The sequence below is a fragment of the Trichechus manatus genome, unplaced genomic scaffold, assembly GCF_000243295.1.
Source record: "Trichechus manatus latirostris isolate Lorelei unplaced genomic scaffold, TriManLat1.0 scaffold00008, whole genome shotgun sequence".
Classification (NCBI taxonomy): Eukaryota; Metazoa; Chordata; class Mammalia; order Sirenia; family Trichechidae; genus Trichechus; species Trichechus manatus.
In genome coordinates, this window is record NW_004443944.1 from 27,474,016 (window position 1) to 27,493,721 (window position 19,706).

General features: G+C 38.6%; 1 protein-coding gene across 7 annotated transcripts in view; it reads left to right on the forward strand.

The window, feature by feature from the left end:
• Positions 1 to 19,706, forward strand: part of NDRG3 (NDRG family member 3) — a 78,144-nt gene that overhangs the window by 24,374 nt on the left and 34,064 nt on the right. For 5 of the 7 annotated variants that reach the window (XM_023724888.1, XM_023724897.1, XM_023724882.1 and 2 more), the window contains exons 2-3: positions 796 to 897; positions 10,820 to 10,855. In XM_023724888.1, coding sequence (XP_023580656.1) covers positions 841 to 897; positions 10,820 to 10,855 — 93 coding nt within the window. In that variant the 5' untranslated portion in view covers positions 796 to 840. Of the gene's footprint in view, positions 1 to 795; positions 898 to 10,819; positions 10,856 to 12,794; positions 12,985 to 19,706 lie in introns of those variants that run through there. The other 2 variants (XM_023724899.1, XM_023724886.1) reach the window with 2 other exon arrangements.

A 19,706-nucleotide genomic window follows, 5' to 3' on the forward strand; every position in this document is an offset into this window, starting at 1 on the left:
CATTCTAGACTACAGCACCAACCTTCAATTCTTGTCTTCTCTTAATCCATCCTCCAAACTATTGCTCAGAGCATTCTTGCTTATAAATCTTTAGTAACTAAAATGTACAGTCCACAAAGACAAAGACTGTTGTATTAGCTGTCTATTGCTACACAACTGTATTACCACAAACATAGTGGCTTAAAACAACACACATTTACTATCTCATGTTTTCTGTGTGTCAGGAGTCTGGCTTGGCTTGGCTGGGCTGGATCCTCTGCAAGGCTGCAATCAAGGTGTTGGTCAGGGCTGGCTTCTCATCTGAGACTCAGCTGGTGAAGGATACACTTCTACACTCGTGTGTCTGTTGACAGTATTCAGTTCCTTATAGATTGTCAGACTAATGGTTCCAATTTATTGCTGGCTTTCAACTGGAGGCAACCCTCAGTTCCCTGCCATGTGGCCGTCTCTTAACATGCCAGCAGGGGAGAGAGTATCTCTCAACAAGACAGATGTTAAATCTTACGTAACATAATCATGGATAGACACTCATGTACATTCTGTCACCTTTGCCTTATTCTGTTGGTTAGAAGCAAGTCACAGGTCTTGTTCACACTCAAGCGGGGGAAGTACACAAGAGTATGAATACCAGGAGGCAGGGATCATGGAGGCCATTTTAGAGTCTGTGTCTTCATACCCTGAGCAATGCTTGACACGTAATAAGTGTTAATATTTGAATGAGTGAATGTATGTGACTATCATGTTTCCAACTCCTGGCTTAAGCCTTTTTCTTCACTTCCTTTTCTTCTGTTTCAGAATTACTGATTTGTTCTTGAGAATCCTCTACTCTCATCTGTCCTCATGGATGAACTTCAGGATGTTCAACTCACAGAGATCAAACCACTTCTAAATGATAAGGTAAAGACTACTCTGTTTTCACTAAAATATATACAAGTCTTTTTTATGAGATAAGTTCATTTTCTATATTATCTGATTAGTAGCTAACTCAAAACATATTTAGTTTGATGTTCTGTGGAGAGAATACTTCCTTAAATATATTTTTTTTCTCCTCTTTTTGAACTCTTCCTTCCCTTTTCTTTCTTCCTATTTTTGTTTCCACAGGCCAAAGTCAATCAAGTTATCCTTGAGATTTTTCTGTTTTATGGATAGAGATGTTAAGGGGAAAATAATATGGCAAAGTTAAGCAGCAAATATGGGGGAGGAGGTGTGAGATTTGACTTAGAATCGAGGTGTCTTGACTTTCAGTTCCTATCTGGTGATGTACATCGGCTGCAACATTCTCCCTAAAGTTTGTCAAGTCTGTGATGTGACCTTCCTGTCAAAATCATGGTTTTAATCATGATTGCCTGGATGTCAGTAATATACCTCATTTTTATGTTAGTGTTAGAGAACTACAGAATGAGCAGCGTAGTGGACAGCCACCAGGACTCAGTGAGTAAAGAGTGGTGTGAAATGAGTGACCAAAAAGCTAAGAAATACTTACCCTCTCCATTCAGTAAATGTACCTGAATTCCTTCTTTTGAACCCTATGCTGTTTTTCTTTTTCATTGTGCATTAGGTGAAAGTTTATAGATCAAATTAGAATCTCATTCAATAGTTTGTACTTAAAGTGTTTTATGGCCTTCGCTTCATTCACCACAATGTGTCAGCACTCTCCATTTCTACCCTGGGCTCTCCATTTCTTTTTGACCGATTTTCTACCCCTTCCTGCCTTCTCATCTTTACTTTTGGGCAAATAATACCCTTTTGATCTCAGATAATTGATTGTTCTAAGGAGCACGTTCCTTTCAGGTGTTATTTTTTATTTTATGGGCTTGTCTGTTGTTTGGCTGGAAAGGTGGTCCCTGGAAATGGCTTCAGTTCTAGGTCAGAAGGGTGTTTTAGGGCCATAGTCTTGGGGGTTCCTCCAGTCTCTGTCAGACCAGTAAGTCTGCTCTTTTTTGTGAATTTGGGTTTTTGTTCTACATTTTTGTTGCACTCTGTCGGGAATCCTCTATTGTGATCCTAATCAGAGCAGGCAGTAGTGGTAGCTGGGCACCATCTAGTTCTTCTGGTCTTGGGGTTGTGTAGGCTGTGGTTCATGTGGTCCATTAGTCCTTTGGACTCATTGCTCCCTTGAGTCTTTTGTTTTTATCATTCTCCTCTGCTCTGGACTAGAAGAGACAAATAGTTACATCTTAAATGGCTGCTCACAAGCTTTTAAGACTCCAGACACTACTCACCAAAGTAGGATGCAGGACATTGTCTTTATGATTTATGTTGTGCCAATTGACATAGAAGTCCCCCGAGTCTATAGTCCTTTGCCTTCAAGCCTAGGGACTTCATCCCGTGAGGTGTTTGGTTATGTCTAAGAGGTTTCCCTGACTGTGCCACTTGTGTGCTGTTAATATATGAGGAGCACTTGCAGTTGTGTATTTAGAAATATCTACACCTTTGGGACACAGCAAAAGCAGTGCTCAGAGGTCAGTTTTAGCAATAAATGCATACATCCAAAAAGAGGAAAGGGCCAAAATCAGAACATTAGCCCTACAACTCCAACAAGTAGAAAGAGAGCAGCAAAATAAGCCCTCAAGTGCCATAAGAAAGGAAATAATAAGAATTAGAGCAGAATTAAATGAAATAGAGAATAGAAAAACAATTGAAAGAGTTAACAAGACCAAAAGATGGTTCTTTGAAAAGATCAACAAAATTGATAAACTGCTGGCCAAACTGACAAAAGAAAAACAGGAGCGGAAGGAAATAACCTGAATAAGAAATGAGATGGGCAATATCACAACAGACCCAACTGAAATTAAAAGAATCATAACAGAATACTATGAAAAATTCTACTCTAACAAATTTGAAAACCTAGAGGAAGTGAACAAATTTCTAGAAACTCACTGCCTACCTAAACTAACACAAACAGAGGCAGAACAGCTAAATAAACCTATAACAAAACAAGAGATTGAAAAGGTAATTTAAAAACTCCCAACAAAAAAAAGCCCTGGCCCAGACTGTTTCACTGGAGAATTCTACCAAACTATCAGAGAAGGGTTAACACCACTACTACTAAAGGTATTTCAGAGCATAGAAAAGGATGGAATACTCCCAGCCTCACTCTATGAAGCTAGTATAACCCTGATAGAAATATCTACAAAACCTGTATCTGCCAGTGTGAACCCTATTGTTTTAGTATATTGTCATTGTCCCATATTTTAAAATCTCTTGCAGCTTGGTGTGAATCTTTGAAGGAAGTATTGATGGAGAGTAAGGATAAAGGTGGACGAGATTGGGATGGGATGCTGTTGTCTGTTATCTTTCTCTGCCCAAAGCAAGGCCCTCCACCTGCCACTTCTGGGGCCACTGACTTACTATGTCTTTATTAATTCACTGTTGAATCTTGCCAGCTCCATTTTCATTCCTGTGACTTCTCTTTGTCCGTACTCCCATTCTGTCCTTTATCTTTCACCAGATTTCTTGTTCCTCCCTTGACAAGCTGGACACTTTTTTAACCCCATTTGGTTTCTCCTGCCATTTCCCCTCACGTTTTCAGAAAGCTCTCTCTCCTTCTTTAAGTACTGTTTTTTTTTTTGTGTATGTGAAGTGCTGTCCGAAAATGATGCACCATGAAGAGGAGGAAAGAAAAAATCTGCATCTGTAAAGCTTGCCTGTAGCAACAGAAATGAATAGTTACAAGGCAGGAGGGAGTTTAGCTTCAGAAAGGCAGTATCTATCCTAAACCAGGCTGATCATCAGAATCAGCTGGGGAACTGTTTAAAAGTACAGATTCCTGGGTCCCACTCTAGACCAACTAAATCAGAATCTCCGAGGTGGAGCCCAGGAAAATTAAACACACACCTACCTCAGAGCAATGGTCCTCTACTTTGGCTGGGGAGTTCTAAAAATTACTAATGTCTGGGTCCTACCTCCAGAAATTCTGACTGAATCGGTCTGGGGTGTGGTTGAAGGTTTTTGAAAGCTCCTGAGGTTGAGAACTGCTTGGAAGGCAAGAATTCTACCACTGAACCACCAATGCCTTCTACTATCTATTAAGCACTTTTTGTGCACAGTGCTTTACGTACTTTGTCTCTTTTAATCCTCAGAGTATTCTTGTGAAGTAGATAGTATTATTTCTCACTTCACAGTTGAAAAACTTGAGACTGCAAGGCTGATTTGCTCAGTCAGGAAGTGGCAGAGCCAGGACTGAAACCCAGGTCGTCAGGACTCCAAAACCTGAGCCCTTCCCACAGTGTTGACCTTGTTGATGTTTTGGCATCACATCTGTGGCTTGCATTGTCTCTTGAAGGAGAAGCTTAGAGAGATGTATCATTTCTTTTTTTTTTTTAATTTTATTTTTATATTTTATTGTACTTCAGGTGAAGGCTTACAGAACAAATAGTTTCTCATGAAACAGTAGTACACATGTTGTTTTATGACATTGGTTAACAACCCCACAACATATTAACCCTCTAACTTTAACTTCTCAACATTTTTTTTTTTTTTTGTGAAAATACACATAGCCAAAGATACACCATTTCAAAAATTTCTACATACACAGTTCAGTGACATTGACTACGCTCCTCCAATTGTGCTGTTATTCTCACTTAAGATGAAGGCTTACAGAACAAAATAGTTTCTCATTTAACGGTTACTACAAATATTGCCCTGTGACAATGGTTAACAATCTCACAACACATCAACAATATCCTTACTCAACCTTGTGTTCCCTATCATCAGCTTCCTTGTCCCCTTCTGCCTTCTGGCCCTTGTCACTGGACTACTGTACCTCGTTAGTCTCATTTGGTATTACGGGGCTGTCCACTCCCAGGCTGAACAGTGAACCTCGGAGGTAACTTCACCACTGAGCGAAAAGGGTGCCTGGGGGCCATACTCTTGAGGTTTCTTCAGTCTCCTTTAGGCCAGTAAATCTGGTCTTTTTTTTTGTGAGCCAGAATTATGCTCTACATCCTTCTCCAGCTCTGTCCAGAACCCTCTGTTGTGATCCTGGTCAGAGCAGTCAGTGGTGGTAGCCAGGCACCACCTAGCTGTACTGGACTCAGTCCCGTGGAGGCCTTGGTAGCTGTGGACAGTTAGTCCTTCAGACTAATCTTTTCCTTGTATCCTGTGAGAGACGTATCATTTCATCTCACCTTCTAAAAAAATACACTCTTAGCCGAAGAGATCACTGCATCCTTCTAGGCTTCAGGGAACTAAAGGAGGTCTAGTCCCAACCTATCATGGAGAAATTTGTCCTGAGATGACTGTAAGGCAGCATTCTCAATATAGCTTTAAGGGAGGCTTATGTTAACTTGTCTCTTGTCATTTGTTGGTACTTTTCCCATTTAATTTTAGTACGCCTGTAATTTTGTCTACTGCTCAGAATTGTGAAGAAGTGGGTAATTTTGACATTCTTGTTTTGGCTCCAGTGATGAAAAGAAGCAACTGCCAGCACTTATCTTTGTTTCGGGGGGCTGAGATTGCACAGGCAGATAAAATGATTTTTTAAGTCTCCCAACCTCTTGTGAAGAAGTGTTTTTAACTCCATTTTACAAATGAGGCTCTGAGAGGTTATTTGAATTGTCCAAAGCTAGTGTCTAGGAAAAGGGTTAAAGTCAGGACATAGAAACTATGTCTTTTGACTTAGACCTGGATCAGGAGGTCTCGGGTTCTTCCTGCTATCTCCTGCTGCCTGTTGCAACTGGTTGTTTCAACCCCCTCAGCCAACAAACCTAGTAACAAGCAGGAGAGCTGACTGGTTTGTCCTTTTTTTTACTGGTTTCCTCTCCCTGCTATTGGTTAAGATACTACTGCGCCTGGTTGAAAGGCAAAAGCCAGGCTTGGGAAAACACGTAAGGGGGCACAGTTGGCTTCTGAGTAATTAGAGGAAATATCAGGAAGGGGAATAAATGTTTAGTGGGGAGAAAGGAAACAAGTTATTTCTTTTGTTTTGGTTGTTACTTTAGAAGGTGAGGTAAACCCTGTTACAGTTTAAGTTTCCCTTTCTACCAGTGACTGGAAATATAAGCAGGGGAGGGAGAAGGATATTGAAATTAGAGAAGGGGAATCCAGGGATAAGTATTTTTGTAACCTCCAGGACAGCAGAGACAGGCGAAGGATTTGTGCCAGAGTCTCTTGGTGGGGTGGAGGGGGAGGAAAAGGAAGCAGTTGCAATTGAAAACAGATTTATTGACATTTTCATTAAAGAATATTCATGAAGTGCTGTATCTAGTGTGGACTAGAGGGTGTCTTTTAATATGCTGACTAAGAGGTGATTGTTACATCTGTTGTGAGAAATGCCCTAGGTGGGACTGGAGCAGGAAATGAGTTCTGAAGCAAGTAATGATGCCATTATGATAGACAACTCCCAACCAGCTACTAGAGACAGCAGGAGATGGTGGGAAGAGCTCTAGCCCTAGCCACACCTTAGCCGTGTACACAAATAATTGTTAATGCAGGGGCCAGTGACACTTAACATTAGCCTGATAGTATGTTATGTTGAAGGTTATTTTAAAATTGAAATTGTCTTTTTTTTTAGCAATCTGTAGATAATTATACCTGGAGATTGTTTTATCTAGGTATCTAAACTTTTTATAAATTTCTTTATGAAGCCTCAGTTTCTTAGTATTTTTTCTGAAGGTAATAGTATAGATACTTAAAGTGCATACACACACACCATATATAGAATTTCTACTTTTGTCTCTCCATTATCAGCTTGAACAGATTTCTACTAAAATGGCTTACTGACAATTGTAAAATATTGATTTATTATTTTATATTAGTTGATTTTATTAATCTTTATTATTAAAGAAAAACTGAGTGTTTTCTGGGCTTATCTAATCCTTCTGTTTGTACAGCTTCCCATCTTTCTTTCCACTTTCTGTTGGTAAGGATTATTGTCTTTTTTTTCCTTAATAGAAATGCTATATTTTATTCTCTTTGATAGTTTTTTATCGGTTTGTTTCTAAAACTTTTGCTGTTGTAAACTTCTGCCCACTTTAGTTCCCAGCGCATCAATTGCATGGAACCCCCTCTGATATTCATTTCTTACTTGTCAAGTATCTTTATTTTGAGATTTTCATAACCTCTACAAAATAATGTTTATTGTTACTTGCTAAATACCAGGATTGGGAATAGAGTAGTGAATCAGATACAGTCTCTGACTTCAGATTCACAGAACATGTGATTTCACCCCCAAATCAATTCTCAGGTCTTATGTATCTCATATTTCTTTCTATTATGTATGTTACCTTTTGTTTTTTGAAACTATGTATGCCTCTTGACTAGATCTTGCATTGGGAAACTATGTCTCTCTTCTCCCTAGTAATTACCTGTTTTTTAACATCCCCCTCCCCATTTTTTTTCATACTTCTCTTCATTCATTGACCTCTTCTCAGTTGCTTTTTGGTTATTCTCTAGGCTTATATTTGAGAGAATTGCTAGCTTTTAATTTACTTTCTTGAGCTACTTCATTTACCTTCTGCATTTGGCACTGAGGCTCCACCAGGAAATACTCCTCTTAGCTAGCTTCTACTGTGACTGCAACTTTCAGTAATAACTGATCTTTTGCCTTGATTTATTCTTTTTTCTCTCTTCTTCCAAATTATCCTATTGTTTTGTTTTCTCGAATCCCTTTCTGCTACTTAAGTCTGTTTAGTACAGGAATCTCTCTGAACATGGAATTTATGATACCTTCAAAACGGACAGAGAGAGAAAGGAAAGCACCGGCAGCTTGACTTTTCTAGAAGTTTTGTTAGAGTGGAACCAGTGACAAATAGGTCACTTTGTTCTGGGCCCCAGGGAAGTCCTCAGCCTTCCAGAATGCCCCCAGTGAGTAGTATTGAATTTTAATGAGTTTAGAGGATATGCTGTCAGTTTAACCACAGTTGAGTGGGGGACCAGCTAATGATCTCCATTCAGAAACTCTGATGCCAAACACTATCAAACAGATCCAGTCAGATCCTTTTTTCCAGGATGGTCACTCATAAAGCCCAAAGCCATTCTCCAAGAGGGTCCTGCATCTCTTAAAAAGAAAAAAAGAAAAAAAAGCCATGAAAACAAACGTTAGATAGTCCTTCTCCAGCTATTAGTACTTTTTGTCAGAAATAATAGCATCCTTTTCACTTTCTTTTATACCTGAGAGTTTCGCTGTGTATATTGGATTAAGAACACTTAGTTGTTTTTTGCTAGGTACTCAACAGACAAGAGATAGCTTGGGTTTCTCGATGGAATTGTGTGTTTCCATTTTTGATATTTCCCTATGTACTCATCTCAGAGGCTCAGAGCCTCGCAAAATGCCTCCTCACTGTGATCACATGATTATGAGGAATGAAGTTCATACAGTGACAGCTGCTTCCCAAAGAGCTCATCAGAAATTGTGGCTCTTTATTCTATGACCATGATTTTAGTGCAGGCTAGAGTGATTTTCTTTAATCTTTCTAAATAATCTCGAAAGGTACCTCTGGGAGCCCTGTAAGACTGAAGCCCTAATATGGTCTGTTGTGACATCATTATAAATCATTCTTCAAAAAATTAAGTGAATTTTTAAATCTTATATTACAAGTTACAAACATCTTTATACCGTAATAAATCCTTTTTTCCAGTTTTCTAATTACAGAAGGAGAAGTGCATGCTCACTGTAGAAAAGTATAAAGAAAATTATAATTACTCATAATATCTCTACCCAGAAATAGCTGCTCTTATTAACGTTCATTTTTTTCAGGTCTCTTTTTTTTAACATATATTTAAATGTAGTTGATATCAAACTGTAAAGACCATTTTCTATCCTACTTTTTTTTTTCATTTAATAACCATATTGTGTCTTAAGTTGGAATGTTGTAGAGTTTTTTGTTGTTTTTGTCCCAAAATCTAAGAAATAAACCCTCAACATTTCATTATGTTATATTGGCTTATTCATTTTATAAATATATATCAGGCACCTGATTTATACCAGGTCCTCTGCTACATTTTGGGGAAGGTGCAAGTGGAATTAGAAACAGGGAGTTCACCAACTGGTCCTTTTATATCCTACCGAAACCATCTACCCTAGTCCGTGAGAAGGCCCTTCCTTCCTTCTGCCTATCATAGCCTAACTGGAAATTAAACAAAATAACTTCTCTGAAGAAGTTCTCAGGCATTTCATGGGGCTAGTTGAAGCCGTGGAACACTATAATCCTTTTTACCAACTGCAACAATCCTTGGAAGTGTGCTACCCAGTTCTATCTGCAGGCTAACCAGACTTTATTTTGTGAACTCAGTTTTATGCCAGGAATAATACTTCAGATTAGCTGTCTCTTGCCTGTTTTCAGTGGCATCTATTCGGTGGTAATCTGTTGTGACTTTACTGCTACCTTTAGAGAAACAAGGGCTGATAACCCATAACCTTATTCCTTCAAAAGCTTTTTGTCTCTAGAGCAGTGTTGTCCAGTAGAAGTTTCTGCAGTGATGGAAATGTTCTGTGTCTGTGCTGCCCAATAACTTTGCCATTAGCCACATGTATCTATTGAGCACTTGAAACATGGCTAATATGAGTGAGAAACTGACTTTAATTTTGATTAAATTTAAATTGCCACATGTTGGATAGTGCAACTCTGTATCATCCCAGTAACTCTGTATCATCCCAGTTGATTCCACTTGTTACTCTCATGAGGAGGACAGTTTTGTTTCTTTGGATGTTTGTATCACACTGGTCTGTGCTTTTAACCTCTTAACTGTTTTGTCCTTCCAGCAGTGTGGGTAGTAGAATACAGAAGAAGTGTTTTTAATAGGATCCTTAAGAGAATCTTGAAGTGGGGTGGGATTGTGCTTAGTACTCACTTGGCATCAGATTTCTAGATCTTCTCTGGAGGAGCAACTTTTGAAAAGGTATTTTTTGGCAGCTCCAGGCCTTCAGGAAGCCATTGTAGAGACAGAATAGATACGATAACACAGTTTCAGAATAATGAGAGGTTTTTTCATGGGAGATGCTTATACGTAGTGAAAAATCAAGTTGGCAGGTTTTTTTTTTTTTTTTTCTTTCCAAATGCATCACTCGTTACCCTTTTCATACTTTATGTCATACTCTTGCAACTCTGGCGTCTGAAATGCTGCAAAAATACCTCTGAGTCATTACCATTGATTTTTTTTTCAATCAAACATTACTATATTGTAATCCCTTTTTAGAAGCTTGGTGAATTCGCCTTGAATTTTTTTTGCCATGATCTGCTTTTTAAATGATTCGGTGATTTGTCCTTTTTTCCCATCACCAGTTTTATGGGATACAACAGATAGATGCCAGTGTATTAAGGATCCTGTTTTGTCTTTCTTTCCCTCCTTCAGTAATACTTCCTTTCTTCTTTATTAGATTTCAAGTCTTCCATTTCTGATCCATGCATTATCTTTGTCCCCTTTTTAATCCTTTCTCTAATTCCTGGTTCTGGGTATTATGGCTTCTGTTCTTCTTCAGCACCCTTAGGGTTGTCCTCCAACTCCTTTCCTCCCAGGTACTTCTGTACATATTATGGGTGTACTCTCAGACTCTGGCCCCGTGTTTTACTCTCTTCCCACAAGTTCTTACTGCTCTGATTAAGGTAGGGAGGCAAGAAGTTATAAGCTGGGAAACCAAGCTCCTTTCCTTTATATTCACAGTAAGCCCGCCAAAGTGTAATCTCACCTCTAAAGCCTTTCCCTTTACTAATGCATGTTAGTAACCCACCTGCCTCTGAAGCCTTTTGAAGATAACTATTTTAGTTTTGTGGCAGCCAAGAGGCTGCACATCCACTGCTTTCATTGTGAACTGAATTTGCTGCACGTTTGGGGAAGCCACATGGGGAAACTGACTGTGTTTTCTGCCTTCTGTTGACAGAATGGTACACGAAATTTCCAGGACTTTGACTGTCAGGTAAGGACTGTACAAGCACCAAAGAGGGCTGTGTACAGGATCTCTGCAGTGCTTCACTTCCTACGGTGGTGGTCTTGTAGAAGTGGATTTCGTTTCCTAGCTAATCATGATTCTTTAGGAGCCCTGGTGGCACAGTGGTTAAGCCCTCAGCTGCTAACTGAAAGGTTGGTGGTTCAAACCCACCCAGCAGCTTTGTGGGAGAAAGTCCTGGTGATCTGCTTCTGTAAAGATTACAGCCAAGAAAATCCTATGGGGCAGTTCTACTCCAGTCACATGAGGTCACTATGAGTTGGAATCAACTCGATGGCACCCAGCAAAAACAATAACAATGTTCTTTTAGTCTTTGGATCAAGTTTATTTAAATGATTTGCTATCATGTTCAAAAATTGCCTGCCAGGTGCCTGTTTTATTGTTATAGGTTACTAGGTTGAGCTGTCTCTTTGTGATTAAGATCTCCTTTCCTCAAATGCTATTGGAAACCTCAGTCACAGGTGTCAAATGCAGGGTTATCACCTCACCGTAGAGAAGGTTGGCAGGAGGTGTTAATGGGGAGACTTCTTTTTTTTTTTTAATTCAACTATTTATTTTTTAATTTTATTTATTTTGTTGTTGTTGAGAGTATACATAGCAAAACATACACCTATTCAACAGCTTCTATATATACCATTTAGTGACACTGATTACATTCTTTGAGTTGTGCAACCATTCTCACCCTTCTTTTCTGAGTTGTTCCTCCCCCGTTAACATAAACTCACTGCCCCCTGAAGTTCCTATCTAATCTTTCAAGTTGCTGTTGTCAGTTTGATCCCATAATGTATAGGTAGTTCTTAAAAGAGCACAATGCTCAAGGCAGACATTTTTTACTAGCTAAGGTAAACTATTGTTTGGTTTTAGGGGATTTTTTTTTACTTCAGGTGATTTAAAAAAAAATTTTTATTGTACTTTAGATGAAGGTTTACAGAAAAAATAGTTTCTCATTAAACAGTTAGTACACATATTGTTTTATGACAATGGTTAACAACTCCACGACATGTCGACACTGTCCCTTCTCAAACTTGGGTTCCCTATCACCAGCTTTCCTGTCCCCTCCTGCCTTCTAGTCCTTGTCCCTGGACTGTTGTGCCCCATTAGTCTCGTTTTGTTTTATGGGGCTCTCTAATCTTTGGCTGAAGGGTGAACCTCAGGAGTGACTTCATTACTGAGCTAAAAGGGCGTTGGGGGCCATACTCTTGGGGTTTCTCCAGTCTCTGTCAGGCCAATAAGTCTGGTCTTTTTTTGTGTGTTAGAATTTTGTACTACATTTTTCTCCAGCTCTGTCTGGGACCCTCTGTTGTGATCCTGGTCAGAGCAGTCAGTGGTGGTAGCTGGGCACTATCTAGTTGTACTGGATTCAGTCTGGTGGAGGCCATGGTAGTTGTGGTCCGTTAGTCCTTTGGACTAATCTTTTCCTTATATCTTGTTTTCTTCATTCTCCCTTGCCCCGAAAGGGGTGAGACCAATGGATATCTTAGATGGCTGCTCACAGGCTTTTAAGACCCCAGAAGCTACTCACCAAGGTAGAATGTAGAAGATTTTCTTTATAAACTGTGTTATGCCAATTGAACTAGATGTTCCCCAAGACCATGGTCCACTTCAGGGGATATTTTTGCTTTAAGTTTTAAAGATTATCTCAAGGCAGTAGTTTCAGGAATTCATCCAACCTTCATGGCTCCAGAAAGTCCGGAGTCCATGAGAATTTGAAATTCTGTTCTGCGTTTTCTCTCTTTTGATCAGGATTCTTCTATAGAATCTTTGATCAAAATATTAAGTAATGGTAGCTGGGCACCATCCAGTTCTTCTGGTCCCACGGCAAAGGAGGCAGTTGTTCGTGGAGGCAGTTAACCACACATTTCCATATGCTCCTCCTATTCCTGATTCTCCTTCTCCTTTGTTGTTCCAGGTGAAAAGAAAACAATTGTTGGCCTTGGATGGCCGCTTGCAAGCTTTTAAGACCCCAGGCATTATGAAGCTAACTAGGAGGTAGAAAAGAAGCACCAAACACATTACTAGGCCATTTAACTGTGATGTCTCATGAAACCATGACTCTAAACCTCTAAACCAAGAAACTAAATCCCAGGAGGTTTTTGGATGTACGTAAGCAGCCTCAGCAGCTACTCTTTTTTTTTTTTTTTTTTTTTTGTCTTTGTTGTATATATATCTGTCACACAACTTTTGCCAATTCAGCTTTTACAGGTATACAACTTATTGACAGCAATTACAGTAATCAGCTGTGCAACCCTACCCTTAATCAGTGTGATATTTCCATCACCGTTAACCGCTCTTCCCCCTCCCTCTTGCCCCTGGAAACCACTAATAAACTTTCTTCTCTATACATTTGCCTTTTTTGGTCTTTTTATATAAATGAGATTGTATAATATTTGTCCTTTTGTGATTGACTTATTTCACTCAGCATAATGTCTTTCAGCTCCATCCATATTATTTATTTTGTTGTTTTTGAAAATATACACAGCAAAACATAGACCAATTTAACAGTTTTCTACATGCACAATTCGGTGACATTGATTACATTCTTGGAGTTGTACAGCCATTCTCACCGTCCTCTTCTGAGTTGTTCCTCCTCCATTAACATAAACTCACTGCCCCACAAGCTTCCTATCTAATCTTTCGAGTTGCTCTTGTCAGTCTGATCCCACATGCATAGATCTTGACAGAGCATAATGCTCAAGCAGATATTCTTTACTAGTTAAGCTAAACTATTGCTTGGTTTTAAGAAGACTTCAGAGCATATTTTTGGTTTAAGGTTCAAAGATTATCTCAGGGCAGTATTTCAGGTGTTCATCCCACCCCCATAGCTCCGGGAATTCTGGAGTCCATGATAATTTGAAATTCTGTTCTGCATTTTCATGGGAAGACTTCTTAACAAAATATTTTCCTAAAAGAGAAAGCCAAATTAAATGTTAATACAAAGTACAGATTTCTCTTGGCTTTATGTTTGGAAATCCAAAACTTCAACCTGACTCATTAGCATTTTCCTAAATGATATTTTACTCTTTCTAGTCTACTTTTGCCCGTAGTTCCATTGCCATTTGAAAATCAATAAAATGAACCAGCAACTCTATATGCCTACTTTATTTGTTGACTGACCCTGAAAGAAAAAGAAGGAACTAATGAGTACATGGAAATGGGAACCTTGTACACCCAGGCAGCTTGACCCTCCCTCTATTAGGATGAATGTCATAGCAGTGACTAGTAGAAGCAACATGAAATGGACTCTAAGGTATTAGGCAGGAAAGGAGCATGCTGAGAAACCAACTTCCTTGCTTCCAGGGTTCAGCCAACCTGAACACCCAGAGACAGTTATTTTCAAATGTGTGTTTCATGTTAAGTACAGCAGAATCTCTTCCTAAGCATTGGCATCAAAAGGAAGAATTATCTATCTCATAGGCAAACTAGTTAAAATAATTTACTGTGTTTCTATTGTAGGTACTACACATACATTATCTACAGTTCTTGAAGCAATATCACAAGGTGGTTTTTATTATCCCTGTTTTACAGATAAGGAAACAGAGAATCAGGTTTCATGACTTGCCATCGGGTGGAATTGGGATTGAAAAACGCCATTCTTCCTGAATCAGTTGCCTACTTTCTTTCCCATCTGGACATGCCCAGAGATGAGATGTTGTCAGGAGTTGAGTTGTACTTAAAGCTAAAATTGCCTTGGAAGGGGCAGGTTCATAATGTTGTTACTAGATTTCCAAATCCCAACATCTCTTGGTATGACTCTTTGGTACTTTATATATGTATAACATTATCACTCTAGTATTGTTAGGGAATCCTTTGCTGTAGGTTTTCATTTCTTGACTCAAAAACAAGAAGTAGTTTTATTTTGGGGTAAGTGGTGGCAGTCATGTTTGCATTTGTTCTTTTTAATTTGATCTAACTTCAGCTATGGTTTGGATCCTGGTTTGAACCAGTTGAACTTTTGATTTGCTGTTGATATTTGATATAATTTACCTAGCAGGAGATCAGTTGAGAGAGCGTAACAGTAAAATTCAAGATGAACAACTCCAGAAATAATATATGTATACTTCTTCCTAAAAGTGTGGAAGCGTTTATTTTCATTAAATTGAGTGCCTCCCCCAAGAAAAATGGGATATAAAAAGTTATATTGCAACTGTTGCCAAAAAGAAAAACAAAAAGTAAATAAATAAAGAAATCACCTGTTATTTCACCAGTGTTAATATTTTGAGTATCTTTGAGTATTTTTTACCTATTAAATATACTGACACTATAAATGAGATTGAGTTTTAGAAATATAATTACAAAATCACTTTTTAATATTAAGACTTACAAATAATCTGGCAAAAATTCTTGATATTTGAGGAAAGCTTTAATATAGTTACGTGTTCTGACCTCATGAAATACAATTTCTGGTTCAGTTCTGATACAGATAGAATGATGGCAAGTGTTTGTCACTGGTTTTGAGTGTACTGGTTTCTTTGTGTCATAAAGAAGAAAAAACATAGGCCCTTATTTTTTCCTCTGTCTGGCATTCGTGAATACTCTTCTACCACCATTCTGGTCCGTCTCTTGTTAAAGACTTATGTGATGTTTTGGAGATAAGGGGCAGCTGTGTAGCAACAGGCTGATACAGAGGCCTAGGAGGTAGGAAGTCTAGAATGGGCCCGTTTGCCTAAAAGTATCCCAGAAACTGTTGGGCATTCTTAGGAGACAAAGTAGAATGGATCCAAAGCCAACATTTCCACCAAATAGAAAGGCATTCAGCCATTACATGGATATTGTCTACCACCATAGCAGTGACATGGGGCAGACTGAAGCCATTTAGTCTGGGCTTCCTTTTAGTCTCTGTTTTCCCCAGACAGCTCTTTAAGGAATTTTTTATGACATCCCCAGGAAGTTATTTAGTATCATTAGCCAAGTTCACAACTTGAATCTGAATTGCCTTTTTCCCCTCTGTTTTCTTTATTAATCAACTACATTTTTTTTAAGCATTTGAAAATGTAATTAAAAGTGTAGTACCTATTTCTCTTGGTTTTTTGATTGTCTTAAGTGACTTCATTACTATATAGCTTCTCTGGGGCAAACAGTGGTTGTAATTTGGATATAAGAGTAAGAAGGGAAGAGGAATGGTTGAAGATGACATACTTAGAATTGATGAGAAAGGAAAAGAGTGTGCTGCCTAATAATAAAATAAAAAACCCATTGCCATCAAGTGGATTCCGACTCATAGTGACCCTATAGGACAGAGTAGAACTGCCCCACAGAGTTTCCAAGGAGTGCCTGAGTAGATTTGAACTGCTGACTTTTTCATTAGCAGCTGTAGCACTTAACCACTGTGCCACCAGGGTTTCTAATCAATGAAATAGCAGGCCTATTACTGTCCATTAGCTACTTCAGTGGCAATGTTTAGAAGTTTGGAACTAGAGCTGGGATAGATGCTATAGCTTCTCTGTGTGCATAATATATTGCTTTAAAAAAATAACACTTTTTTTGTATATAATCAGAAACAAATATAGAAAATTCAGAAAAGTACAAAAATAAAAATTACCTACAATGCTGCTACCTAGAGATAACCGTACTTTATTATATTTCTTTCTGGTTTTATCTTTTATATTCTAGTTATCAAAACAATGCATGCTTGCAGTGGAACATTTGGAAAACATAGAGAAATATAAAGTAGCTACAGAAAAAACTCATAACCTTTAATCCAGCAACAACTATGTTAATATGTTTAGTGTCACAATATGTATTTAAATTTTTATATAAGTAATGCATTTGTAAGTTTATATGGTTAAAGTCATACTGGATGGACAATATTGTATTCCCTTTTCCGACTTAAAATGAGAACACAATCCCATTTCCATGTCATTTTAAAATTCTCACAAAAATAATTTTAATGGCTGCGTATTATTCACTATATGGCTATATATCATGACTTTACTGTTCAATTATTATGTAAATCAGATTTTTTTTCCCTTTTTTCCATTATAATATGTTCAATTCACTGAACATTTTTGTGCATAAATTTTATCCACACTTTGGATTAGATGGAGTCTTAGAATGAGCATGTTTAAGGCTCTTGGCATATTTTATCAAATTGCCTTCTACCAGTTGGACACTCAATAAATATTAATGGAGAGTGGTAAAGAAGCTGCCTGTCTGCCACGATATGTCAATCCCACAAAAGAGGTTGATAATAGAATGAACCCACAGGAACGGAGTTCTTGCTCCTAGTATAATCCAGGCACAGCCAAGGATTGAGTAATTTCATACTGGCTGTTTAATTGTAGTTGCTCTTTAGAGGACTGATTTATAGAACCCAACTGTGAGGATTGTTTTTTAGTACCACAATTCAAATGTATGTATGTAATTGCCTCTTCTAAAGGGGTTTAAACAGCTTTAAACACTTGCAGATGACTTAGTCAATATGCCTTGTTACAAAGTACGAATTAAGGGAAATAAATATTCTGAAAGTTCCTTCAGCAGTGAAGAGGCCTTTGGATTCAGCCACCTGCTGCACTGTGTTTAAGAACTTGAATCCGCTCCATGCCCCCCTGGCCTTAAAGGCTACCCAGAATGTGGCCCCAGTCCACCTTTCAGCCTCATGGCATGTCCCACTGCTTCCCTTTATACACCCCACCCTCTGGGAAAACTGGAATTATTGATGACCTACCTTCAATTCCACTTTGTGCTTTTCACTCTGATGGCCTTTGTTCACAGTTCCTCCCCCTAAGATGCCCCTCTTTTTTAGTTTGATTTTATTAAGTTCTAAGGATACAGGTAACTTTATCTTTGTGGGGCAGGGGGTGGAGAAGAACTTTATGAAAAAAGCTAAAGTCCTTTTTTATCATCACCTCCTAACCTCAGTTCCCTTTCCCCTGTCACTAGGGGTCTATTTCTCAGACAAGCTCTGTCACATCACGGGCATGATGGCTGCCCACTGCCCAAAACTCAAATCCTTCCAACTTAACTGCCACACTGCTAAGTGATCTTTACCTATAACTTTAGGAAAAAGTCCAGGGGAGGACTCTCATTGGCCTAGTGTGTATCACATGTATGTATGTATGTATGTATGTGGGTCACATGCACATCCCTGAACCACTCACTGTGCATTAGTGAGTCAGGTGTTTGAGCTAACCAGACCTGGGTCCCTTCCTCCCTAGACTTTCCTAGAAAGTCCATGTTCTGAAGATGTTCTGGGCTCTTGTGTGTGAGTTAGTCGTTTACTCTTTTTCTCCTTATTGTTAACTAAGGCTATGTGAAGAAGTTGGAGTTAATTTTGAAGGAGGGAAAGACAGGTTTTAGATTGACATATTGCAAAAGAAGCTTTCAAGTGAAGGGCTTGACTTTTGAGAAGGCTGGGAGTTGTGAGTGGTTGAAAAGTAAAAGTACATGTTTGAAAGACTGTTGATTGAACTAGGCTTAAGTAAGGTGCAAGAGGGGAGAAGGTTGAAGCTAAAGCCAGGGAACATGTATTTTGGAGCTGTAAAAAGTTCTATAATAGGCATTATGGAAGATCCTATTAAAAGATCCATTAATAGGCAGAAAATTGAGAAATTATGAAAATTAAACAAGATTAAGTGAAAGAACTTTATAGTCTATAAACCACTGCACAGAGGTAAGGTAGTGGTGGTATTATATCAAAAAATACTATATAGTAAAAACTATACCAAAAGCTCATACAGTGACCTGATTATTTGAAACAATATTCAGAATAAAATGTTGACATTTCCTAGACTATATTGTTGTACAGATTTACCTAAGCAATTTTAGGCTGGCTAGGGAAAGGAAGAAGTAGTAATAGACATGAAGTGATCATAATTTAACTGATTTCAGAGAAGCATAACAGATCAGATTGTTCAATTTTGGTGATAGCACATTTAACTGAAGGGAGAGGGCTCAAGAAAAAGGTGAAAGTTGGTTATTATCAAATAATGGTGATATCTTAGTAGAGATAAGTTGAGCTTTGATCAAGAGGGAGAGGCAGTCCAGGATGGAAAAGTGTACTGGGGACCTATATAATTTCAGATTGTTTTATAAGCCTGGAGAATAAAGGGATCATGTTCAAGAAGTACATAGCCTTGGAGATGGTAAATAACCAGAAAGTGATAAGGGAAATCTATGACCAGAGCCTATTAGAAACTACCTTGGGCTGTGCCTTTTGAGCACAGCCTCTCATTGTGTAGTCACACCCTGTTCTAGAATGCTGTAGTGGGGGTAACTGGAGAAACAGCCTGTAAAACAGATGGTAGTTGATTAAAGCAGAAAAGTGGCGGCAGCATCAACCCTGCAGTGGTCTGACCATTGAATCAGCTCTGTAGCCAGGGTCTCTGCCGGTAGCACACTCAACTCCAGATGGATTCTCACACTAGCAATATAATCCCAAGGCCACGAAGGCTATTCTTACGAGTTCCTCTGAAGGTGAGTGCCTCCTTCCTTTTCACATTCTTCATTCTGCAAAGAATGTTTACATTCACATACTTTGAAACGAAGAGGAACTTTGAGACAATGATAACCAACGGCTGCTCCAAATAGGGCAACAGGATTGATAAATAAGACTCTGGACACTTAGCCGTTTGATATTTTGGTCATTACACAGTATGAGGGCGTAAAATTTTGGGTAGGTAGGGGCTGAGATCCACTTAAAAAGTTGAAATTTTGTAACGAGACAGTTTTCACTCAATTTCACGCAGATGACCAAATAATGACTACGTAATTACTTTGCCCCATTCTCTTGTCTATGTTCAAAGTTTTCTTTTACCCCATCTATTATAGCTCCCTTTTCATTATCTTTCTCTTAAACTTCTCTGACAGCTTACCCCTATACACA